Source organism: Perognathus longimembris, chromosome 4 (assembly GCF_023159225.1).
Source record: "Perognathus longimembris pacificus isolate PPM17 chromosome 4, ASM2315922v1, whole genome shotgun sequence".
Taxonomy (NCBI): Eukaryota; Metazoa; Chordata; class Mammalia; order Rodentia; family Heteromyidae; genus Perognathus; species Perognathus longimembris.
The window spans coordinates 90,739,165-90,762,740 of NC_063164.1; the positions used below are offsets into that span (position 1 = coordinate 90,739,165).

Here is a 23,576-nt window from a genome sequence, read left to right on the forward strand (position 1 = left end):
ATGGGAAGGGCTGGGAAGACAGAAGTCTTCCACAAAGTGAAGGTCACAGGAGCAGGGAGGAGAATAAACTAGAGAGTGTAAAGAAGCACTTTTTTTCTATTCAGACTTAGGAGATAGTCTTTAAAATGGTTCCTGATAAGATGGAAATGTTTGAAAAAAAAAAAAACCAACAAACCAAAACAACAGTGATTGGAGGGAGAAGGAAAGAACAGCTCAGGAAACTCAAGCAAGTAATGAAAGAGCTACCTGAATGAGAAAGGGAGAGAACAAACATCATAAGAAAAGGAAGCAGTCCCTGTGAAATTTCTCCTTGTTAAAGAATTCTGTAAACATTTACTGAGCACCTTTACATTTATCATTGTGCTGGTGGCTGGGCAAACAGTGAATTATTACTTTAGTAGTGCCACTTCTAAAGCCACTCAACCTGAAGAAGCTAAATATCAGTTGTCAGTTACCAAGGTAAAATGGATTTTCATGAGACATAATGGAAACAAACTTGACCTACAGTTGTATCCCTCCCCACTGATGTGTTCATAAAAACTGGAGCAACACAATATGTACCCATTCCTTTTTCTTTGTGGCACACATGCTTAGCCACAGGTTTGTTCATTCTGATGGGGTGGGGATTGGACAGGATCATTCAAATGAGATATTAATTTAATTGTACCCTCTATCTGGAACTTTGGCAATATGATTGTTTTGCTGATTGATCTAGATACATTAGTGCCGCCTCTGTGTAAGGCCCTGGGTCAGCCAGAGCAGGTGCATTTATTTATTTCCTGTCTTCAAAGCACCATCCCATGTATTTATTTATTATTTTATTTAGCCCTCACAACAATCTGATAGTCAAGAGAGCTAACCAAGTTTACAGGGAAGGAAACTAAATGTCAATGAAGTTAAGTATCTTGTCAAATGTTTGTTAAAAAGTACACAAAGGCTGAGAGTTCAGTCTAGGTTTCTCAGATTCTCTGGGACTCAAACTGGATTTTACCTTCATCATATCCTATACCCCCAAGCTTTTAAGACATGGGTACCTGAAACAGAGACTCAAGATGTTTCTGATTTCAGTTAGTCTTATGCATGACTTGAGCAGAGCTGGTTTCCAGAACTTCCTGATGATTCCCATAAGAGGCTTAGGCAGAGCCACTTGTTGACAATCTCCTGAGGATAGGTAGCTCTTGGGAAAGAGATATGAACATATAGAAGAGGAAAATCAACTACAAGTAATCACTTCCTAAATACATAGTAGTTCACAGTAGGAAAAGGAGAGAAGACTGGAGTCTATGTTGTCAGATTTACTATTTCCTTATGAAATTGTAGAAATCAAGATCTAAGTTTAAAGACTATTTCTAATGTATGGATACCATGGACCAAAATATATGAAGACTTGCTTGTGTTTCTTCAGGTAACTCACAGGGGTAACTCTAACAAATTCTTTCATTACTTCTTTGATTTCAGGAGAAATAAAAACGTACAGATGGAATGTCCCCAAAAGATCAGGTCCAGGGCCCTCCGATCCCAATTGTATTCCATGGGTTTACTATTCAACAGTAAACTTTGTGAAGGTAAGGAGGAGAGAGCACTACATCTGTAAAGTGACTGTTGAAATCATTGCAACTGTAGTGGGCATATGAGAAGGGGGTACAACTTAGAGCTGGGGCCTCAAACTAGAGACTACTGGCCAAATCCATCCAGGCTCATTTACTAACATTGTCTGTGGTAAGTTTTCTAGCCATTGATTTGAACTAAGGAAGTAAAAGTCAAAACCCCATTCGATGAACAAATTTAGATACTTACAAGGTAATGTGATACAAAAGAAGATATGTGAGTAATAAGAAAAGTGTTTCACAGTATAATTTGTTCATGGTTTGGGATGTGGAAAATCTGTTAATTTTAAAGGATTTTCAGGGTTACCAAGGATCAGGAAAAGAAAACACACTCCAAATATAGTAACTGCAATAACAAAACTCTTTGAATGATAAATAGACTAAGAAGTAAAAGGCAAAGATTCAACACTTACAGAGTTAGGTATGTGTATGTAAAACAACTATAATTGTTAATTATATATCATAAACCAAAGTTCAAGTTAAAGTCATATCTGCTATGAAATGTAAATATTTCCCATTATTAAAAAAGCCAAAACTACTTCAAGAGAAGGACACAGGAGGATTCTATTGTTGATGTTATCTTTAAAGTTCTAGATGAATTTCCTGTGGCATACTCTACATGGTTACTGTATATGATTTTGTATATATGCCTACCTGATCTAGGGAAGGGAAAGAAAAATGAGGGTGTAAGATATTACAAGAAATGTATTCACTGCCTTATTATGTAACTGTATCCCCTTTTGCACAACACCTTGTCAATAAAATTTAATTTAAAAAAAAAAAGTGAGGGCCTAAGCCTGGCACCAGTGGCTCAGGCCTGTAATCCTAGCCACTCAGGAGACTGAGATCTGAGGATTGCAGTTCAAAGCCAGTCTAGGCAGGAAAGTCTGTGGGACTCTTGTCTCCAATTAAAAACCAAAACAGCCAGAATTAGAGTTGTGGTTCAAATTGTAGAGTGTTGCTTTCAGCAAAAAAGTTCAGGAACAGTCCCCAGGCCCTGAGTTTGAGCTCCAGTACTGGCAAGCACACACACACACACACACACACACACACACACACACACACACACAAAACTGAGAGATCATTTTAACCTTGCTCTTAGGTATTAACTGACTTGAATTAATGTCCTGGACAGTACTAGAATTTAAGAGACAGGCTTACAAATTATAATTATGGGAAACTTAAAATTATTTGTTTATTCATTCACACATTCCTACAAATGTTTATGTACTTATGATATGCCAATTATGCCATTAAAACTATGATAGATGGAATTCTTCTCTGGAAGAAACACATGCCTATGAGGAAAGTAGCAGATGCCTATGCTTAAGACTGACTTTAATGAGTTGTATGGTGTAGAAGGTCCCACAGAAGCCTCTGGGCAGAGTCTAAGAAGAAGAAAAAAATAGATAAGTCTGAAAATAGAAAAGTAGAAAGTATGTTTGGGAAGTGTTGAAAGTCCCATTTAGCTATCATGTAGAATCCAAAAACATGTAGTGAGGAAACCTAAGTCAGAAAATGCCATTAGATCCTATGGAAGGCCTTTAAGACCTGCTAAAGTTTTGAACTTTATTCTGTAGGCATGGAAAGTCACTGAAGACTTCTAGCTATGGGAGTGATGAGACTAATCTAATGGTGGTCAACAGGATGAACTGACGGGCTGAACCAGAGATGAGAGAGGAATGGTGTCTAGATTCTAATACTAGAGTGGTGACAGATGGAATGAAATATAATCAAATATTTAGGAGCTCATCCACTTTTAACTTAATTTTATTTTCAAAATGATCTTTAAATAGTTGTACAAAGCTGATTCAATTTACCATGTCAGTTTGTGAGTACAATGTATCTTCATCAATGTCACCCCTTTCATTATTCTCCCCATCATGCCCGACCCACTTTTTCTTTTTCTTTTTTTAAATTTCAGGATACATATAGTGGTTTGATGGGTCCTCTGATTACATGCCGAGAAGGAATATTGAATGAAAAAGGAAGAAGAAGTGATGTTGATTATGAATTTGCTCTTTTGTTCTTGGTATTTAATGAGAATGAATCTTGGTATCTGGATGACAATATTAAGAAGTATCTCAATAAAGACCCACGAGGTTTTAAGCACACTGATGACTTTGAAGAAAGCAACAAAATGCATGGTATGTCAGTGATTTTCATTGTTAAATTAAGGCCATAGGAATTCCTGTCACTACAGGACCCTTGACCACTCTCTCTGAGCTTTTCCCCTTTTCAGGGCCCCAGAACTCAAGAAAGTTCTCCAAAGTCAATCTCTCATTAGAGAGCAAACCAGCCTAGCCATTGGTCATCTGGCAGCAAAGTCACTGAGGCTTTGAACCGACTGTTCAGGGGCACCTATCTCTGAAAGATCGCTGTAGAGATGTTAAGCTATGAAGAAGTCATTTATTTAAATGATTACTTGTTGCTATACTTATGTGTCTACATCTTCATATTACATATCTATATCATATATGTACATATCTATATCATCTATATTTGTGCATATATGTATATATGTATATGCATGCTAAGACATGAATCAAGGCCTAGATGCTATCCCTTGTTTTTTTGTTCAAAGAAAGAGTGCTGTCATTTAAGCCACAGTTGCACTTCTGGCTTTTTGCTGGTTAGTAGGAGATGAGAGTCTCACAGACTTTGTGCCAAGGTTTGAACCAAGTTCCTCAGGTCTCAGTCTCCTGAGTAGCTAGGATTACAGGCTATAGGCATGAGCCACTCACTGGTGCCCACTATTGATATATTTTGTAGGAATCAAATAACTAATGCTTGATCAAATTTAAAGATTGGGTTTTAATTCTCTTGAATATGAAAACTGCCAACTGATTTGTTGTTGTTGTTGTTGTTGTTGTTGTTTGCCAGTCCTGGGCCTTGGACTCAGGGCCCAGAGCTCTGCCCTTGGCTTCTTTTTGCTCAAGGCTAGCACTCTGCCACTTGAGCCACAGCGCCACTACTGGCCATTTTCTATATATGTGGTGCTGGGGAATTGAACCCAGGGCTTCATATATACGAGGCAATCACTCTTGCCACTAGGCCATATTCCCAGCCCCCCAACTGAATTTTTTTTAATCTCCTTTTTAATTCTGGGTAATTTAAGGAAATTTGTTCTGGAAGGAATAATGTGTTCAAATTGATATATCCATAATCTCTCACTAAGACCTAGTTGTGCATGTACACGTGTGTGTGTGAGTGTGTGTGTGTGTGTGTGTCTGCGTGCCAGTCCTGGGACTTGAACCCAGGGCCTGGGTGCTCTCTCTGAGCTTTTTTGCTCAAGGTTAGTGGTCTACCATTTGAGCCACAGCATCACTTCTGGATTTTGACTGGTTAATTGGAGATAAGAGTATTATAGACTTTCCTGCCCAGGCTGGCTTTGAACCTTGATTCTCAGATTTCAGCCTCTTGACTACAGGCTAAGATTATAGGCATGAGCCACCAGTTCCTGGCTTAAGACCTAATTTTGAAGATGAGCATTGTCCATGATCACATAGCTAGTTGTTAATATAAATGAGAATGTAGTAGCCTGGTTCTTCATTCAGTCATTCTTCCCTCTATTTGTTTTGCTAGTCCCTCTTAAAAATTTCTTAGCATATTCTCTCTTTTGTAATAGTTGTCATCTACTTGTATGTATCATGATGCAGAGAATGAAGAGGTAGTAGAAGTGGAGGGATAAGAGTCACTATCATATAACTGTCTTTAGTTATTAGGTTCTGGGTACAGCCTATGTGAAAATCTGCTTTTGGAGATTTAGAAAGTAAAACATTACTGAAATGGCTTATAATTCACCCAATGTTGGTTTATATATACTGGACTCTTAGTGGCTTAGTCTACAAAGAATTCTACCATCTACAAAATGGTATAACTGGCTTCTCACCAATAAATGCATAATCTACTTCCTAAATAGGTTATGCAAAATAACAAGTAAACATACAACACTACCAACCAACATTTAGCTTGGGGAAAATAAGCCTACTGAGATTTCTCATTCCTAACTCTCACTGTGCAAAGACTCCTTGATAATCTGAAATTTGAACCTAGTATGGTGGGGTTATTGGTTAGTAGGAGTGAGATTGTTAACTGATTATCAGGTAGATAAAAAATACCAGTGATTTAAAGACCTTGAACTGCCCAGGTGCTAGTGATTCATCTTTAACTACTTAGTAGGCAGAGTTGTGAGCATAGCAGTTAGAAGTCAGTCCAGGCAGGAAAAGTACTGGAGACTCTTATCTCCAATTAACTCCTCAAAAGCCAGAAGTAGAGCTGTGGCTCAAGTGGTAGAGCACCAGCCTTGAGTGAGAAAGCTGAGGGACAGTGCCCAGTCCCTCCGTTCCCACCTCAGTTGTGTGTGTGTGTGTATGCACATGCACATCCACACACATCTTGAACTATTTTGAAAATCAGATTTAGTAGTGTCTTCTCACTGACCAGGAGCTATTTTGTTTTCATCTTCTTAGCCATTAATGGAAAGATTTTCGGAAATCTCCATGGTCTTATAATGAATGAAGATACAATGACAAACTGGTATTTGTTAGGAATAGGAAGTGAAGTGGACATACACACCATCCATTACCATGCTGAGAGCTTTCTTTTCAAGGTAAGTATAAAGAAAATGCTCTGTAGGAAACTTTTTGAACTAGCAGATTCAATGTATGTCCATTTGAGAAAGAATGATACTTAGAAAGAAAGATATTTAACAATAGAAGTTATGGTTTCACATGGCATGTTGAAAGTAATTACAACAGTGATATAACAATCGTTTCCATAACATGGAGTTTATTTCACTTAGCATTATGCATTCATAAGGGCATAGCTATTAGGCTCTTGTGATCCTCAGCTGTGACTAGCCTAAACCTGTGCTAATTATTCCCTATGAGGGAGACCATAGAGTCTATGTTTCTTTGGGTCTGACTCACTTCACTTAGTATAATTTTTTCCAAGTCCTTCTATTTTCTTACAAATGGGGCAATGTCATGCTTTCTGATAGAGGCATAAAATTCCATTGTGTATATGTACCACATTTTCCTGATCCATTCATCTACTGAGGGGCATCTGGGTTGGTTCCATATTTTAGCTATGACAAAATGTGCTGCGATGAACATTGTTGTGCTGGTGGCTTTAGTGTATTCTTGTTTGTGGTCTTTTGGGTAGATGCCCAAAAGTGGGGCTGCTGGGTCATAGGGGAGCTCTATGTTTAGCCTTCTGAGGAATCTCCGTATGGCTTTCCAGAGTGGCTGAACCAGTTTACATTCCCAACAACAATGAAGTAGGGTTCCCTTTTGGCCACATCCCCTCCAACATTTATTATTGTTAGTTTCCTTGATAAAGGACATTCTTATTGGGGTGAGGTAGAATCTCATTGTTGATGATACTCTTGTATCCCCTTCCTGTGGTTGTACCCGCATTATCACTGTATCTTATCTGAGTACATTGGAAACTGTATATACTGGTATTATAACTAGGAAAGTGAAAGGGACATTGAGAGACAAAGGATAAAAAGACAAATGACTACACAAGCAATACTTGCAAAACCATTTGGTGTAAACCAACTGAACAACTCATGGGGGGAAATGGAAAGGGGAAGGAGGAGGGGGGGAAATGAGGGAGGAGGTAACAAACAGTACAAGAAATGTACCCAATGCCTAACATATGAAACTGCAACCTCTCTGTACATCACTTTGACAATAAGTAAGAAAAAAAAATAGGATACATCCCTCTTATGTAATAGGTTGTATCCCATACATCCAAATCCAACTGGTAAGAAAAATCTTCAATAATTGAAAAGCACATTCATTGGTGGAAGGTAAATAGTACACTTTACATGTTTGAACAGAATTTAAGGAAACTTAAATCTGTTAAGAAAGACAAGCAGTATATGGAAAGAGCAACAAAGGGGATTATATCTTATTAAAGTATGATGTTTATGTGTCAGAACTAGTATATTGAAGCTTCTTTATAATATTAATATGCACTACACAGTGAATGACAAAAAGGGAAAATAAATAGGGGGTAGGTATCAGTAGGAAAGACAGAGAAAGAGGATAAAATAAAAATGGTCCAAGTAGTAGTAGTAGTAGTAATAGTGTGTGTGTGTGTGTGTGTGTGTGTGTGTGTGTGTTTGAGAATAGAATGAGATTGTTTGAAGTGACAAAAGGGAGTAGGGAGAGTAAGAGATGGGCCAAGTATCATCAGAGGACATTGTATTCATGTATAAAATCCCTTTGCACAAGTAATATGTGCTAAAAATGTAGAAAAAAACAGAAAGCTATAAACAGAAAAAAATAAAGCATTTTCATGGAAATTAATACTTTAAATCAAGCTAGTCTCCTTTTTGTGCTAATTGTATTCAGCGCTATTTTCTTTTCTATTATTTTTAAGTTAGATGTCAAAAATTTCAAAATTATCACTTTATATTAAGTTTACACATAATAATACAAGAATTAAATTTTATAAACAGAAAAAGTATGTATATTTTCTACTGTCTGCTGTACAACTTGTAATACAATTATTTTTCAAAATAAATAGATCTATTGATGTCAATAAACAAAAGAAAGAAAGATATTTAGAAATCATGCTCATGAGGGTCTTAAATGAGAGAGTTGAACAGAATAATGTTATTATACCCTTTGTCTGGCAGATATTTCTTTATGTGTGTGTATATTTCTTATAAAAATATACCTTCTCTGAACCTTGGATGAGAGTTTTCTCATCAGTTTCATGTCCTGGTCCTCTCATTTTCCCCTTTTCCCTTTCCTGCTCCTATCTTTTCTTCATGACTAGTTAGCAAAAAAAATGGCTTTACCCAGGATAGAAGAAATGTTGAGCTCTAGCTTGAGCCCCCAATTTTCCCTTGACTTTTGCCCTAGAGAGTTGGGTGGGACTACCTGTGACCTTCTGCTCTCTGGCATTGAGTTATACTTTATGGGTGGTGCTGGTTGTGTAGTAAAACCACCTGGGAAGCTGACTGACAGGCCCTTCCCCAGATCTGCTGAATGACTATTCAGGGATAAAGTCCAAAGAATCTGTCCATCTCAGGTCCTCAGTGCCATATAAAGAAAATAGAAAATAAGAACCATATGTAATTTGTATGGAAAATAGAATCAGGCATACAAGAATAGGCAGAAATGTAATCTAGTATCTAATATTATTCTTTACACCTCCATACATTTCAAAGGACCATCAGTTATCAATTGTATTGGCAAATACAGTAATTAGACTTTCACATTCACATATTAAATGGCTATGCTGATTTTTGGAAATTGGCCTTTTAATATACATCTAAAATAAATTTTAAAACTTTTAAATGTTATAGGAAGTAGCATATACAAGCTTTATAGTGAAAAAGACAGGAAGAATAGGAGTTTGAGTTGAACACATAGTTAGCAAGAAACAATATCAACAACAACAAAAAAAACCCTGAAGAGAAGGAAGTGCTAGTCAAAGAGTAAAGTGCTTGAGTCCCATGTCTCATACTACAAAGTTATAAGAATATACAAGTTCATATATGCATATGTAAGTGTTAAAATTAAGGCAGTGTATGAAATTCACCATATTTATTGTATGGTTCTGTTTTTCATAAACAAAAACTTATTCATTAAATCAATACCAATCAGAACAATGCTTCCATTACCTCTCAAAGTTTCTCCATTGTCCCCCTTGTGTCATCTGTTCATGCTTAGCTGCTGTGATTTAAATATATCCTCCAAATTTCAGGTACTGGAGACTAACTTTAGCGTCTTGCTTTGTTGTGTGGGTGTTTCCTTCTCCAGCTTTTTGCCATGGGATGGTATGGCAAGAAGGCCATCCTAAAATACTAATCCCCTGATTTTGGACTGTTAGCTTTGAAAAACATAAGGAAAACAAAACCTCTATTGCCCCGGCCTGCGGGGTTTCGTCAACAGGAGCCCGAGGGGGAATTGACCTGAATGAGAGACAAACCAGACACAAGGAGGGAGACCAAGACAGGATTCTGATCAAGGTCTCAAACTTTATTTTCGCAGGGCAGCTTATATAGTAATCAGCAAAGGGTAACTCACACAGACAGGGTCATTAGGTTGCTAGGTTACAGAACCATGGGATGGTCCTTCTCAGGACAGGGACTGAGTAAAGTTTACAAGGTTGTTAATTAAAACTAGACAAGATGTTAGGCTTAACAGGCAAGGTTGTAAAAGCATCAAACATTCTTATCAGCTAAGACTTATAGTGTCTTCTTGTTAGAGCATGACAAACAGTGCCAGATTTTCTTATCAGTTAAGTTTTATAGTTTCTTTAAGTTACATCCTGACAGCCATTTTGGCTCCCAGCATCTCCTCCCTTTTTATTATAATTAAGAGGCCAATTATTACTTTGGTGGGGGTGGAAGGCCCAGAACATAGCCAGTGCTTTAGAAGACAGTTTTTGTACAGTTATATCGGGAATGGGGGCATTAACCCATGGAAGGAAGTAGGGACCCATCCCCCTAAAGTGTTTTAATGATCCTTTTTGAGGGGAGAGGATTTTAAACGGATCCAACCTCTATGCAGATGGGTATGCTTCCACGAGCCCGAACGGCAATTGTTTATAGCCCTCGCCGGCAGATACCGCTAGGTTCTACCCTCCCATAGGTGCCCATGGCATATGTGTCTAGCCGGTCCGGGTTCCGGCTGCCTTGGAGCGCAAGGCTCTCTGTCCTGGCCACACAGGTAGCAGGACACAGTGACCGAACCGCTGTTGTCCTGCCTTTGGCTGGCCAAATCCAGCCTATGATAGTGAATTTGAAGGGGTTTAGATGCAAGGGAGTCAATTTGCTGTTTTACAAAGCTCATAATTCTATTAAAAATACAGGGGCCGACAGCCACAAAAATTAACATTCCAAGCAGAGGGCCTAGTAAAGGGAGAAGATAGGGAAGGAGTCCGTTCAGTCCGGTCCACAATGGGCTGTCAAACAGTTCTTGCCTCCGTTTGATCAGGTCCTCCTGGAGGCTTTTGACCTTGTCTCTAAGGATCCCAGATTTGTTGGCATAAAAGCAGCAGCGTTCCTGTAAAGCTAAGCAAATCCCTCCCTGTTCTGCAGTAAGTAAATCCAGTCCCCTCCTGTTTTGTAGGACTACTTCAGCCAGGGAGTCAATTTGATCTTGAAGATCGTTTATGGTGCTGGATAGTGCCTGAACATCCTCTATTAATTGATTAGACAGTTTTGCATAAGAATGTACAGCTACTCCCAGGCCTGCAGTTCCCGAGCCCAGGGCAGCAGTTACACCTAGTCCTGCCAAAAGGGGTATAAGTTGAACTGCTCTTTTCTTTCTTCCTCCTATCATATCAAAACTAGGAATGGGTAATGGTTCACTACCTGGAACAATGTCTATGTCTGGAAGTAACAAAGCAACCACACACAATCCGGTCCAGTTAGCAGGAAGCATAGAGAAAGCCAAGTTTCCTCCACATACAAATATCCTTCCTTTTGGGGGGCAAAGGGGGCTTGTGGGAGAAGAATAATTAGTTACTTGTAAGCATTTGCCAAATGAGATCAGGCCCACATCTATATCTAGGCTATTATTTTGGAAATCACCATATATGCAAATAGAAAAATTACCAACAGGTTGTATTTTAAAAGGCAGACTTGGACTGCAAGTAAGATTGTTATCTGTAAAATTAATTAAGTTATCAGAGGGAATAGCAAGGGGCATGGGCGTTCCTAAAGATATGCATAACCAGCAATCATTAGCCAATTCGGGGTTGGAAGTATTTAGGATGTTAAGTGTGGCCTTTAGGATATCCGAGGTATGGACATCTAGATTTGTTTCCTTGGGCCTTGGGAGGGCCAAGGGGTGGTAATCAATTTTGGGGTAAATTTGTCTTTCTAGTTCCTCAAGCCTTTTTTGTACTTCAGCTTCTCTAATTATATCTGTAGGTCCTCCTCCATCAGAGATATGAATAGGGGCTTTAGTGGGCCAACAGGCATCAGCACCTGGGGTGCCCATGCAGGAGGCTTGAGTGTATTTATTGTTGCCCACTACTTGAGGAAAATTGGACCAATCGCCTCCCTGAACTGCCAGTTTATTTTTTTGTAATATGGCAGTAAAATATCTTTTGCCATCCGTACCAGTGCATTCCTGTACAGTGGAATAACAAGAGGAGTGCATTTGGGTAACATAGCTACAACTCTGGGGACATTTTCCAGGAATACCATTATTGGATGGTATAATTTTTGGTTTATTGATGCATATCCATTCTTGTTTTCTAAAACCTCCTGCATTACTAGGCTCCATCTGAAGGTATGCAGTGCTAGTGCCACAGTCAACAACATTAGTATATCGTTTAGGAATGGTCTTAAATCGTCCTCCCTGACACTCACATGGGGGACCAAAAAGGGCTTTAAGCAATTCTTGTTTGTTTATCGGGGCCCCCAATCCAGCATGAGTTGTGAAGGGCAGGGCCAACAGGATTGTTGTTATAAAGGTCCAGGTCATTCCTGAAAAAGAAAAAGGTGTTCTCAGGGGATCATGTTTCCCTGGAAGATAGGTTATGATCAACAGGTTTAATCAAACGTTCAGGAAGCCAGCGTGCTGCACCTTCTTTGTTGTCAAATATACAAGCAGACCCTCGACCCCAGATTAATACAGGGTCCGGGCCTTTCCATTGAAAGGTCAGTGGATCTTTCCACATAACAGTAGCATAATTATGAATTGTTTGTGGATGCCAGAAACGATCGGCTGCAGATTTTCCATTAGCGTCTAAAGTTAAGAAATTAATGACAAACAAGGCATGATGAAGAATATTTTTGGGGGATCCTTTTGTGGGGTAAAATTCCCCCGTTTTTAATTTCTGAAGAGTATTTTTAAGAGTTTGGTGAGCTCGTTCAACAATTCCTTGGCCTTGAGGGTTGTAGGGAATGCCAGTAATATGTTTTATTTGTAATTGGCCACAAAACTGTTGAAAGTTTTTCCCTGTATACCCAGGGCCATTATCAGTCTCAATAAGTTTGGGCTTTCCTATGACTGTTAGACAATTAAGTACATGGGCAATAACATTTTTAGAGGCCTCTCCAGTGTGGAGGCTGGCAAAAATAAAGCCACTAAAAGTGTCAATAGTGACGTGAAGATATTTAAGATTACCAAAAGAAGGGACGTGGGTAACGTCCATTTGCCAAATTTCATTAGGGACCAATCCTCTGGGGTTGACACCTAAGTGAGGGATTGGTAAAAAGGTGACACAATTGTGACATTGTTTGACAATTTGTCGTGCCTGCTCCCTGGTAATATTATAGAGGAGGCGCAGGGTTTGGGCATTAAGGTGATGCAGAGAGTGAGCTTCTTTTGCTCGAGCTATAGAGTCACATTCGATCAAAAGGGCAAGTTGAGTTGCTTGATCAGTTACTTTATTGCCTGCTGTCAAGGGCTCTGGGAGACCAGAGTGAGCACGAATATGTCCTATATAAAAGGGACAATGTCTAATTAAAATATGTTGTTGGATTAAGGAAAACAATGGAGTGGCATTTGTAGTTGGTTTAATATAGGATACTGTTTCAAGTAAGGGAATGGAGTGGGCAATATAAGCGCTATCTGTATACAAATTAAAAGGAGTATTAGGTAACTGAATAAACACTTGTAAAACAGCAAAAAGCTCAACCATTTGTGCAGAGCGATAAGGGGATTGTAGGGAAGTGGTTTGGTTGTCAATAGTAAAGGCTGCCATTCCATTTGAGGACCCATCAGTAAACACCAGGGAAGCGTGGGAAAGAGGTTGACGAGAAGTTTGAGTGGGGAAAACAAGGGATTGGTATTTTAAAAATTGGAGGAGTTTATCAGCAGGGTAATGATTATCAAAGATTCCTTGAAAAGAAATGCAAGACACCGTCCAAGTGTCATCATTTTGCATTAGCCACTGAATCTGAGTGGGGGAATATGGCAATATTATTTTATAAGGGTCTCTGCCAAACATTTTTCTGCTATGTTCTCTTCCAACTTTAATTAGTTCTGCCACCCAGGTGGCATAAGGGGTGAGAACTTTAAGCGGGGAGGCAGGTAAATGAACCCAAAAGAGGGGTCCCTCTTGCCAGAAAACTCCAGTAGGTGTAAAGCTGGTGGCACAAATAATAAATTGGAGGGGTTTATTGTAAGAAATAAAAGTTACTTGTTGATTTGTGATGGCAGTTTCTACTATCTTTAAGGCCTCTTGGGCGGGGGTAGTTAGTGACCGACTAGAGGTTGGATTTGGGTCCCCTTTAAGGATGTCAAATAAAGGCTTAAGTTCACCAGTGGTTAGTTTAAAGTATGGCCGAAGCCAATTAATGTCTCCTAAAAGTTTTTGAAAATCATGCAAGGTACACAAATGAGAAGTCTTAATCTGTAATTTTTGACTAGTAAAATAACAATGACCTAAAATAAGACCAACAAATACTTGCCAGAGTTCTGCTGTAACACTTAGAAAACAGCAGACTGAATGAGATCCATGTGCCATCAAATCAAATCATATTATTTAACCTTACCTTACCAGCAGGTGGAAGAGAACACAAATGAATAACAATCAAGAGGGCAAAGGATCAAGACAATGTAAAAGTCTCAGCTTCAGTGGATCCCAAGTGGCTTATGTCTTACATCCCGAATCAGTAGGCCAGCAGGAGGGATGGGTTGGATCTGGGCAAGGCTGTAGTGGCATCTCTGAGTCCCCTGGATAGATTGTCACACCTTCTTCTGGGTTTCCTGCAAATTTCTACACAGACTGGTTAAAGACATTTGAAACCTTCCAGTATTCCTTGGTTGTTTACCCTGAGTACTCTGGCTTTTGTTGGCTGGTGCCCTACTGGTTTAAGCAGGTTGACAACTTTAAAAGATTTTAGAAGGCTTGGGCCTTTAACCATCTTCTTAGTCACAAAATCCACAAAGACCAAACGCCAACAAAGTCTTCTCTCTGCAGCAGCCACGGCAGTTTCTGAGACATGGGGGGGGCGGGGGGAAGATACCAATGCTTCCCCAATGCAACCCTGTGGCCACCAAACACAACTCTGATGCTTTTAACCTTGGAGTAAATCTTGGTTGCAACTCTGTCATGATAGGCCTGCTATAAATCCAACTCTAATCTTGGGAGGGGGTGGGGCAGAGCTGGGCCTGTCAAAATCTTTACAGGACTCATAGATTTCCTGAACAGTTTTCCATGAAAGAGAGAGAGAGTGAGGAATCAGTGAAACTAGGCAGTTTGGGAGCAGACTGTGGAGGCAGCTTCCTGTAGCCACGGACTGCCACAGTCCACACAGCTAGCGCAAGTGCATCTAGCACATATGTCGACCTGAATCCTATAAAGCAAAATATTAATCCTGGGTCAGGAAAATACAGGTTAGCAGCCACATTTGTATACTTGTTTTAAAATGACTCTTGTCCCTTGATCTTAAAGAGTTTATGAGAGCACAGAAAAGAATGGAGAAGCAAAATCTTAATCTATACCAAAGAATTGTCAGGATTAGATGTACACTTGACTTTTAACATAGATAGAAATAAAGAATAAAACACTGGTTTTACATCAAGGTACTTATATCACGTGCTGTATATTAGAACTTTTTGGAGTTTTTCTTAGATACACTTGCTTGCACCCAAACATGGGTTTAAAACCTGTTTTTTTTTTTGTTGTTGTTGTTGTTTTACTTTTACCAACAGACATACAAACAGACAGACAAACAGACATACAGACAGTTGTGCACAAGCTTTGGGGCGCGCTTAGAATTGTTTTTTAATTGGCCATGTAAATTTTCTGGAATTCCAGTAGCAAAATGATATTATTTTGCCCATATTTTAGAACCACGTGGTTAGAAAACAAAAAACTTTTTCAGCAAACAAAAATTTTCACAGATTATCTGAGAAGCCACATTTTGAGAAAGCAGTTTAGCTCCAATGAGGAGCTGAAATGGGACACTATGACCAGAGAAGGTCCAGGAGATGGGAGACAGGGCATGAGCAGAAAGAACACAGACATGTGGCAAGGCATAATGGCAAAGGAGCTGGTCAGAGCCTTAGCAGGCTCACAGCAAGACAGCTTCACCTCCCAGCATTTGAATTGCAAGGCACCTTTGAATTGCAAGACCACAGTTCCAGAGTTCAGGGTGGGCTTCCACCTCCAACCAATTCTATTGTCCACCATGTGCTGAATGCTAGAGAAAACTTAGGATTTAGCCAAACAAGCAGAATTTAATGCAATCTCCAAACTTAACAAACATCAATAACAAGAATAAAAAACCTTTCTTTGTGTCTTTCAAAACAGATGTTAAACAAACATTGGTACATTTGGAAGCTAGTACCAGCCCATCACATATCACAAGCAGGCAGGTAGGCAGAGTTTAGAGAGAGGCAGAAAAAGAGAGAGACAGAGAGAACTTCGTCTGCCCAAGCACTCATAGAAGTTAAATAAAATATTCCAAATTTGTAAGGCTGGGCTCAAACTTGAGCAGCTTTTAGATTGTGCTCCTCCCATTGTAGAGCACTCGGTCAGGAGAAGTTACCTCAGTGGTGTTAGCACTTCCCTAGCCTCAGTAAGACGTCCGATAAAATCACTATACGGCTCATGGGGCCTTTGTCGAATCTTGGCGAGGGAGGTGATAGCAGATCCCTGAGAGGGAAGGCTTTTCCAGGCTTTAAGGGCTGCATGCTGAATTTGAACAAGCAGACCCGGAGGAAATTTAGCCTGCTTTTCATTAGTATTAAATGGTTTATCGCCTAACAATTTTTCTATGGTCCAGGATTTAGAATGGCCACCAGCAGACATATTGCGTCGGGCTATGTCCTGACATCTATCAGCATAATCAGCTTTCCATAGGAGGAAATCGCCCCGTGTTAGGGTGGCTTTGGTCAGCATGGCCCAGTCATTAACTGTAAGCCATTCATCACTTAGCGATTCTAGAAGGGAGATGGTAAAAGGAGCAGTAGGGCCATATAAAGAAACTGCATTTTTTAGTTCCTTAACATGTCTGAATTTGAGGCGGCGGTATTTTTGAGCTCTGATGATCAAAGCCTCGCTGTCCTGTTCCTCCTCTGAACTTTCTGGCTCTCCTGTCTCTGATACCTCTTTTTCACCCTCCTCTTCACCCTCTGCCTCAGCCTCCTCTTCCTCCCCCTCTTCAGGTTCCTGAGTTGGAGTCTCACTGGGGGTATTCTTTGTTGATTTAATTTGGGAGCAAGTCACAGGGAAGGCGTGAAGAGTTTGTTTAGATTTCGGCTTAGCTTTGCTTAAAGAGGTGGGAGGAGATGTTAACTCTAAGTCAAGATCTCACAACTGTTTAAGTAGCTGAGACCTTTCCTTTTTGGCTTGAAGAAGGGCTTTTAAGGACTGAGCCTCCCAGGAGAGTTTAGCTGTTGCTTGTCTGGTTATTTCCTCAAGATCGGGGGAATCGGCAAGAGTGGGAGCACAAAAGGAAGGTGCTGTATTATAAGGAGGTGGCCGTGTGCTGGAAGCGGCCAAGGGGGGGGCCAGTCAGGATTATGGTATTTGGCTGCCTCCTCCCCTAAAGTGGCCCTATCTCCCGGTGGCTAAACCAGAGAGGGCCGGGTAAATGGACTTTGGGCCCCTAGGCTGGGGATCACTGCTGACTTCAGGCATGGGAATGGAAACAGAAGGACAAGGAGACATAACAGAGGGAGGGCGGGGCCTTATAGCAGGCTCCTTGTGGAGAGAAGCCTGGCTCCCTTTGAATTTTTCTTTTAGGAAAGTTTCACTATCCTCAACTACCTTGGAAACATCCGCCTGATAATGGCGGACTTGTAGAACCTCATGTATAAGATTCCAATAGGAGAAGGCCTGCACAGGTACCTTCTTGGGACCAAAAGTCTGACAATAGTCTTTAAGGCAATCTCCAACACGACACCATCTTTTTTTATCTATCGTCCCTTCTTGTGGGAACCATGTACAAATATCTTCCAAAAATATAAAAATCTCTACTAAGTCTTTTTTCTTAACCCGTACTCCTCGTGCCTTGATAGAGGCCTTTAGCCCCCGGAGAAACAGCTCACACTTGCTGAGTGTTTGTCCCATAATTGCGTCGCCTCTCTTACCTCACGGATCTGTATCGCAGATGGGCATTTCTGCGGTGATCTCAGTGCGGATCTTCACTCACCGGCTGGGTGGCGATCCAATGAATGGTGCAGCTGCTCTATGAGGTCGACGTTCAGACCAAACTCCGTTCCTCGAGCCCCACGTTGGGCGCCACTCTGCCCCGGCCTGCGGGGTTTCGTCAACAGGAGCCCGAGGGGGAATTGACCTGAATGAGAGACAAACCAGACACAAGGAGGGAGACCAAGACAGGATTCTGATCAAGGTCTCAAACTTTATTTTCGCAGGGCAGCTTATATAGTAATCAGCAAAGGGTAACTCACACAGACAGGGTCATTAGGTTGCTAGGTTACAGAACCATGGGATGGTCCTTCTCAGGACAGGGACTGAGTAAAGTTTACAAGGTTGTTAATTAAAACTAGACAAGATGTTAGGCTTAACAGGCAAGGTTGTAAAAGCATCAAACATTCTTATCAGCTAAGACTTATAGTGTCTTCTTGTTAGAGCATGACAAACAGTGCCAGATTTTCTTATCAGTTAAGTTTTATAGTTTCTTTAAGTTACATCCTGACAGCCATTTTGGCTCCCAGCACTCTATTCTTTATAAATAATCCATTTTCAGGTATTCTATCATAATACTACAAAACACACTAATCTCTACAGTTTTGTCTTTTCTGAATGTTACATAGAAATCACTGCTTACAGTATCCTAAATTTGGCTTATTTCATTCAATATTGGTATTTGAATCTATTCTTTTTATGTGGTTTGTTCCCTGCAGTGGTTGAATAGTATTCCATTGTATGTAACTACTGTGGTTCATTCTTTTTTTTTTTTTTTATTAATTGGACATAAATTTTTTTACAAGGTGTTGTGCAAAGAGGGTGTAGTTACTTAGTAGGGCAGTGTGTACATTTCTTATGATATCTTACAACCTGTTTTTCTATTGTGGTTCATTCTTATATTCTCCATTAAGGAACATTTGAGTTGTTTCCGGTATTACAGTGAGTATAAATATTTGTGCATGTTTTTGTGTGACTATACGTTTTTCACATCCCTTCAGAAAATATGTAGGAATAGAGTTGCTATGCCATATAGCTTTTGAAAGAAACAAGCCAGGTGCTGGTGGCTCATGCCTGTAATTCTAGCTGCTCAGGAGTCTGAGATATGAAAAATCTCAATTTGAAGCCAGTCTGGGCAGGAAAGTCCACGAGACTTTTATCTCAATAAACTAGCAAAAAACTCAGAAGTGTAGCTGTGACTCAAATGGTAGAGTGCCAGTCTTGAGCAAAAAAAAAAAGCTAAGTGAGCATAAGAGGCCCTGAGTTCAAACCCCAGTGCTGGCAGTAAAAGAAAGACAAAGAAATTAAGAAATTAAGAAAAGAAAGGAAGGAAGGAAGGAAGAAAGAAAGAAAGAAAGAAAGAAAGAAAGAAAGAAAGAAAGAAAGAAAGGAAGGAAGGAAGGAAGGAAGGAAGGAAGGAAGGAAAAGGAAGGAAGGAAGGAAGGAAGGAAAAGAAAGAAAGGAAGAAAGAAAGAAAGAAAGAAAGAAAGAAAGAAAGAAAGAAAGAAAGAAAGAAAGAAAGAAAGAAAGAGAGAGAGGAGGGAGGGAGGGAGGGAGGATGGGAGAGAGGGAGAGGGAGGGAAGAGGAGAGGGAGAGAGAGAGGGAGGGAAGGAGGAAAGAAGGGAAGGAGGGAAGGAGGAAAGAAGGGAAGGAGGGAAGGAGGAGGGAGTAGGGAGGAGGAAAGGAAAGGAAGGAAGGAAGAAAAGAAAGGAAGGAAGGAAGGAAGGAAGGAAGGAAGAAAGAAAGAAAGATGAAATTAAGAAAGACTAAAAGAGAAAACAAAGAATATCAATGAGGTAGATTCCCAATAGAAATATATGAGAATCTCATTGATTCTATATCTATTTTAGCACTTGGTACTTTTGGTTTTTATTGATTTTTTTCCTTAGCCATTTCTATAATACATGTAGTAGTATCTTGTTATTTATTTATATTTTCCTAATGGTTAATAATATTGAGCATATCCATGTATCCCCATGTGTAAATCTTCTTTAGTAAAACAAATTTTATTCCCATTTTTTATTGATTTTTAATTTTAAATGTATTTTAACTGATACATGAAAAAGAAATCATATGTATTTGTGGGGTACTGTATGATATTCTACTCACATATACATTTTGTAATGTTCAAGGCAAACTAGAGATATCTATTTCCTCAAGCATTTAACACACACACACACACACACACACACACACACACACACCACTTTTTTTTTTTTTTTTTTTTTTACAGCTATACTGGAGCTTGAACTCCGGGCCAAGGCATCATTCCTGAGCTGTTTTGCTCAATGTTGGCACACTACCACTTGAGCCACACCTCCACTTCTGGCTTTTTTCTGGTTAATTTGAAGTACTGGTCTCATGGACTTTCCTGTGGGGGCTGGCTTCAAACCATGATCCTCAGATCTCAGCCTTCTGACTAGATAGAATTACAGTCATAGCCAATAACATTTGGCTTATTTACCCTCCCTTCCTCCCTCCCTCCCTCCTTCTCTCTCTCCCTCTCATTCTTTCTTATCGATTATGGGACTGGAACTCAGGACCTGAGCACTGTCCCTGATATTTTTTGTTCAAGGCTAGTGCTTTGAGACACAGCACTGCTTTGACCACAGTGCCACTTTGAGTCACAGTGCCACTTCTGGCTTTCTGGTGACTAATTGGAGATAAGTGTTTCATGGACTTTCCTGTCCAGGCTGGCTTCAAATTTCGATACTCATATCTCAGCCTCCTTACCACTTCTTAATGGTAAAACAAAAACTTTTAAAATTCTTTCTTCTAGATTTTTGAAATATTCAGTATATTATAGTCTAGAATCAACAATTGGGCAATAACACACGAACACTCCTTACTTGTAGTTAATTATGACTTGCTCCCCATTGACAAACCTTTCTCCAGATTTCTTTCCTCCTTACATTCCCAATCCCCTTCTACCTTGTGAGATCAACTTTTTCATATTCTACATATGAATGAAATCATGTGGCCATGGTTCCTCGGCTTATTCCTCAGTGCCTGGCTTATTTTATATAATTATTTCCAAGTCCATTTGTGAATTTGAAGCCCATGACAGGATTGCAGCATCCTTTTCCTGTGGCAAGACAAATTCCAGTGTTAGATGTACTGGAATTTGCTTATCAGTTAGCAGTTTATGTATATTAAGGTTGCTTCCATTCCTTGACTATTGTGAGTAGGGCTGCAATAAATGTGACAGCACAGGTGTCTTTATGACCTATTGATTCCATTTCCTTTGGCTCTCTAATCATAGTTGTATTAATGGACCATACTGCAGGGCTTGCGGGGGGGGGGTGTAATTTTTTGAGGAAATTCTACACAGTTTTCCAGTGGGGTCATTAGGGGCCAGATATGTTCATTTTATTGATCTGTTCTAACAACTAGCTTTGAGTTTATTTTTTCCTATTCTGTTTTTGCTTTTACGTATTCTTGCTTTTTGTTATTTCATTCCTTCTATATGTTGTGTTATTTTGCTTTCCCCCCCCCCCCCCCGTGGTGAGACACAAGACGTATTTTTTCAATCTTCGCAGATAGATAAGTCTTACAGAGAAGATGTGTATGATCTCTTTCCCGGAACCTTCCAAACCATTGAGCTGTTTGCGGATCACCCAGGGACTTGGCTCCTGCACTGCCATGTGTCCGACCACATCCACGCTGGCATGGAGACCACCTACACAGTGCTCCGGAACATAGGTACTGTTGTCTGCCAGCGGTGCTCAGGGATGGCCCCCAGCTGCCCGTAGCCCTGGGAAGCAGGCAGTGTGAGAAAAACGACCTCGAGGAGCTCAGTCGAGTAGGAGACAAAGATGCGCCATCAGGCAGCTCCAAGGACGCGCGCTTTGAGGGTGGGAGAGCAGGATCCAGGGGCCGGAGGACGAGGGCATGGCTAACACTTGAGAGATGGGAGCCAAGGTTTCAGGCTGGAAGGTCAGGACGCAGAGCCCAGCGAATGAGCAGAAGCTGGGAACGTTGGGGTCCTGGCACCAAGTAGACCAGTGAGAACCCGAGAAAGATGGCAGGTGGCCACGGGGCAAGACCATTGCTGTCAGAAAGACATGTCTCATGTCTCCTAGGAACGACCTTCTCTTGTTTCTAAAACAACAGACCTGTCTTTTTCTTTCCGCCCAGACAACAGAGTTCCATACTCCACTAAGTCCCCAGGAGGAGCATCGCACCCCACCATGGTGCCCTCTGATGGTAATGCCGCCCTCTCCTGCAGCCTGTCCGCCCATGCCCCAGGGCTCCCCTCCCGAAAGAGGGGCAGGGTCTGATGCTCCACTTTCCTTTTCACAGAACCACCTGGCCACGAGGAGCTCTACTTCTTCGGCAAGCATCTGGGTCCCAGAGGAGCCAAGGCCACCTTGGTCATCCTCTTCATCGTGGGGCTCCTTCTCCTGGTTGCCACGGTGATTCTCCTCCTCAGACTCCGTTCCGCGAGAAGGCAGATGGCTTACCGCGAAGTCCAGTCCTGTGCTCTGCCCACAGACGCCCTGTGACCCGTCTGGTCCTCAGCGAGGAGGAGCCAGGCTCCTGGCCTGACTCCGTGCAGCCACCAGGAAACCAGAGCAGGCTTCGTCCGCCAGGGAAGGCGGACACTGCGTCCTGGACCAGGGTTCTGACCCGCCAGAGCATCAGCCAGAGCAATTTGCTTTCAGTTATTTATTTTTAAATGGGCTGTGAATAAACCTCAGGTATAAAGCATTCAGGAAAAGGAGAATGCACAGGACTGGGAGACGCCTACCCTGACACTGCTCTCTCAGTGAATTTGCTAAAGTAGAGATCCTCTGAAAAAAAAAGTTTCATACTCCATGTTTTGGAACTTTCATTTATTATTTTCTTTTCATGCCAATACTGAGGGTTAAACTCAGGGGCTGCTGCTCTTTTTGGCCTTTTCACTAGGAGCTGGTGCTCTAACACTTAGTTGAGCCATGAACCTCCACTTGCAGTCTTGCTGGTTAGTTGGAGATAAAGAGTCTGGTGGATTTGTCCCTGCAGGCTGACTTCTCACCTCTTTCCTCAGATCTCAGCTTTTTAAGTAGCTAGGATAATAGGCTTGGGTCACTCATTGGTGCCAGGGTTTTCTTGTGTGTTTTTAAAAAATAACTTTTAGACTCAACACTTTTCTAGCTGTTTGTAGATGAACAATTTAGTTACAGTGCCTCAGACATTTATCTAATAGCGCTGATTGTCAACACTGTTGCACAAAAATTTCCTTCATTTTTCTAGGGAAAATAAGTTTCTGAGGAGTTCACTGAAAGGTGTAAGTCAGCATCTATCTGCTGATAGGTCTAACCAAATGAATTTTCTGGAGGCTTTATTCACTTGTCCTGGCCTATTCTTTACTCTAAATAGCCTGTGCACAGTTAGTTAAACAAGACAAAGTAATGTGTTTTTTTTTAATTAAATTGCTGCTGTTTTTATTCAAACCTGTAGAAATACTTGAATGTTTACAAATCACTTCATGTTACATGTTTTTATAATATATTTCTGCGGCAATGTCTGTGTTTTAAAAAATCAACTAGAGTAAATTCATATTTCTGTTTCAGACTGTGGAGGTACAATCTGTGAAGTAGAGATAGCTTGGTTTCCCACTATGAGTCAGACTTCCTGGGAGTTTCTTGGGCTCTCAGGGCTCTCCGTAATGGGTGGAGCTTCAAGTCTGTGCCTGAATTTTGAACCTGAATTTTCATTGAGTTAGGGAGAATCTTCCTAGGTCTCCATTTCCTACAAAATAGTAAGTCTTATCATGTGAGGAACAGAAGGTGAAATCTGTCAGTATGGCTGACTGGTTGGAAAAAAAGATCTTTCAAAATCCTAATTTCATGCTTGAGGGGAAAAGAAAAGTGAAAAGGAAAGTATAGGCTAGAAAAAAT

The 23,576-nt window shown here is 40.6% G+C and overlaps 1 protein-coding gene across 1 annotated transcript in view; it reads left to right on the plus strand.

The window, feature by feature from the left end:
- Hephl1 (hephaestin like 1) overlaps positions 1-22,659 on the plus strand; it is a 91,249-nt gene extending 68,590 nt beyond the window's left edge. Inside the window, exons 15-20 of the mRNA XM_048345636.1 lie at positions 1,459-1,565; positions 3,532-3,754; positions 6,080-6,219; positions 21,234-21,396; positions 21,832-21,900; positions 21,997-22,659. Coding sequence (XP_048201593.1) covers positions 1,459-1,565; positions 3,532-3,754; positions 6,080-6,219; positions 21,234-21,396; positions 21,832-21,900; positions 21,997-22,199 — 905 coding nt within the window. The 3' untranslated portion in view covers positions 22,200-22,659. The remainder of the gene's footprint in view (positions 1-1,458; positions 1,566-3,531; positions 3,755-6,079; positions 6,220-21,233; positions 21,397-21,831; positions 21,901-21,996) is intronic.
- Positions 22,660-23,576: the final 917 nt, after the last annotated feature.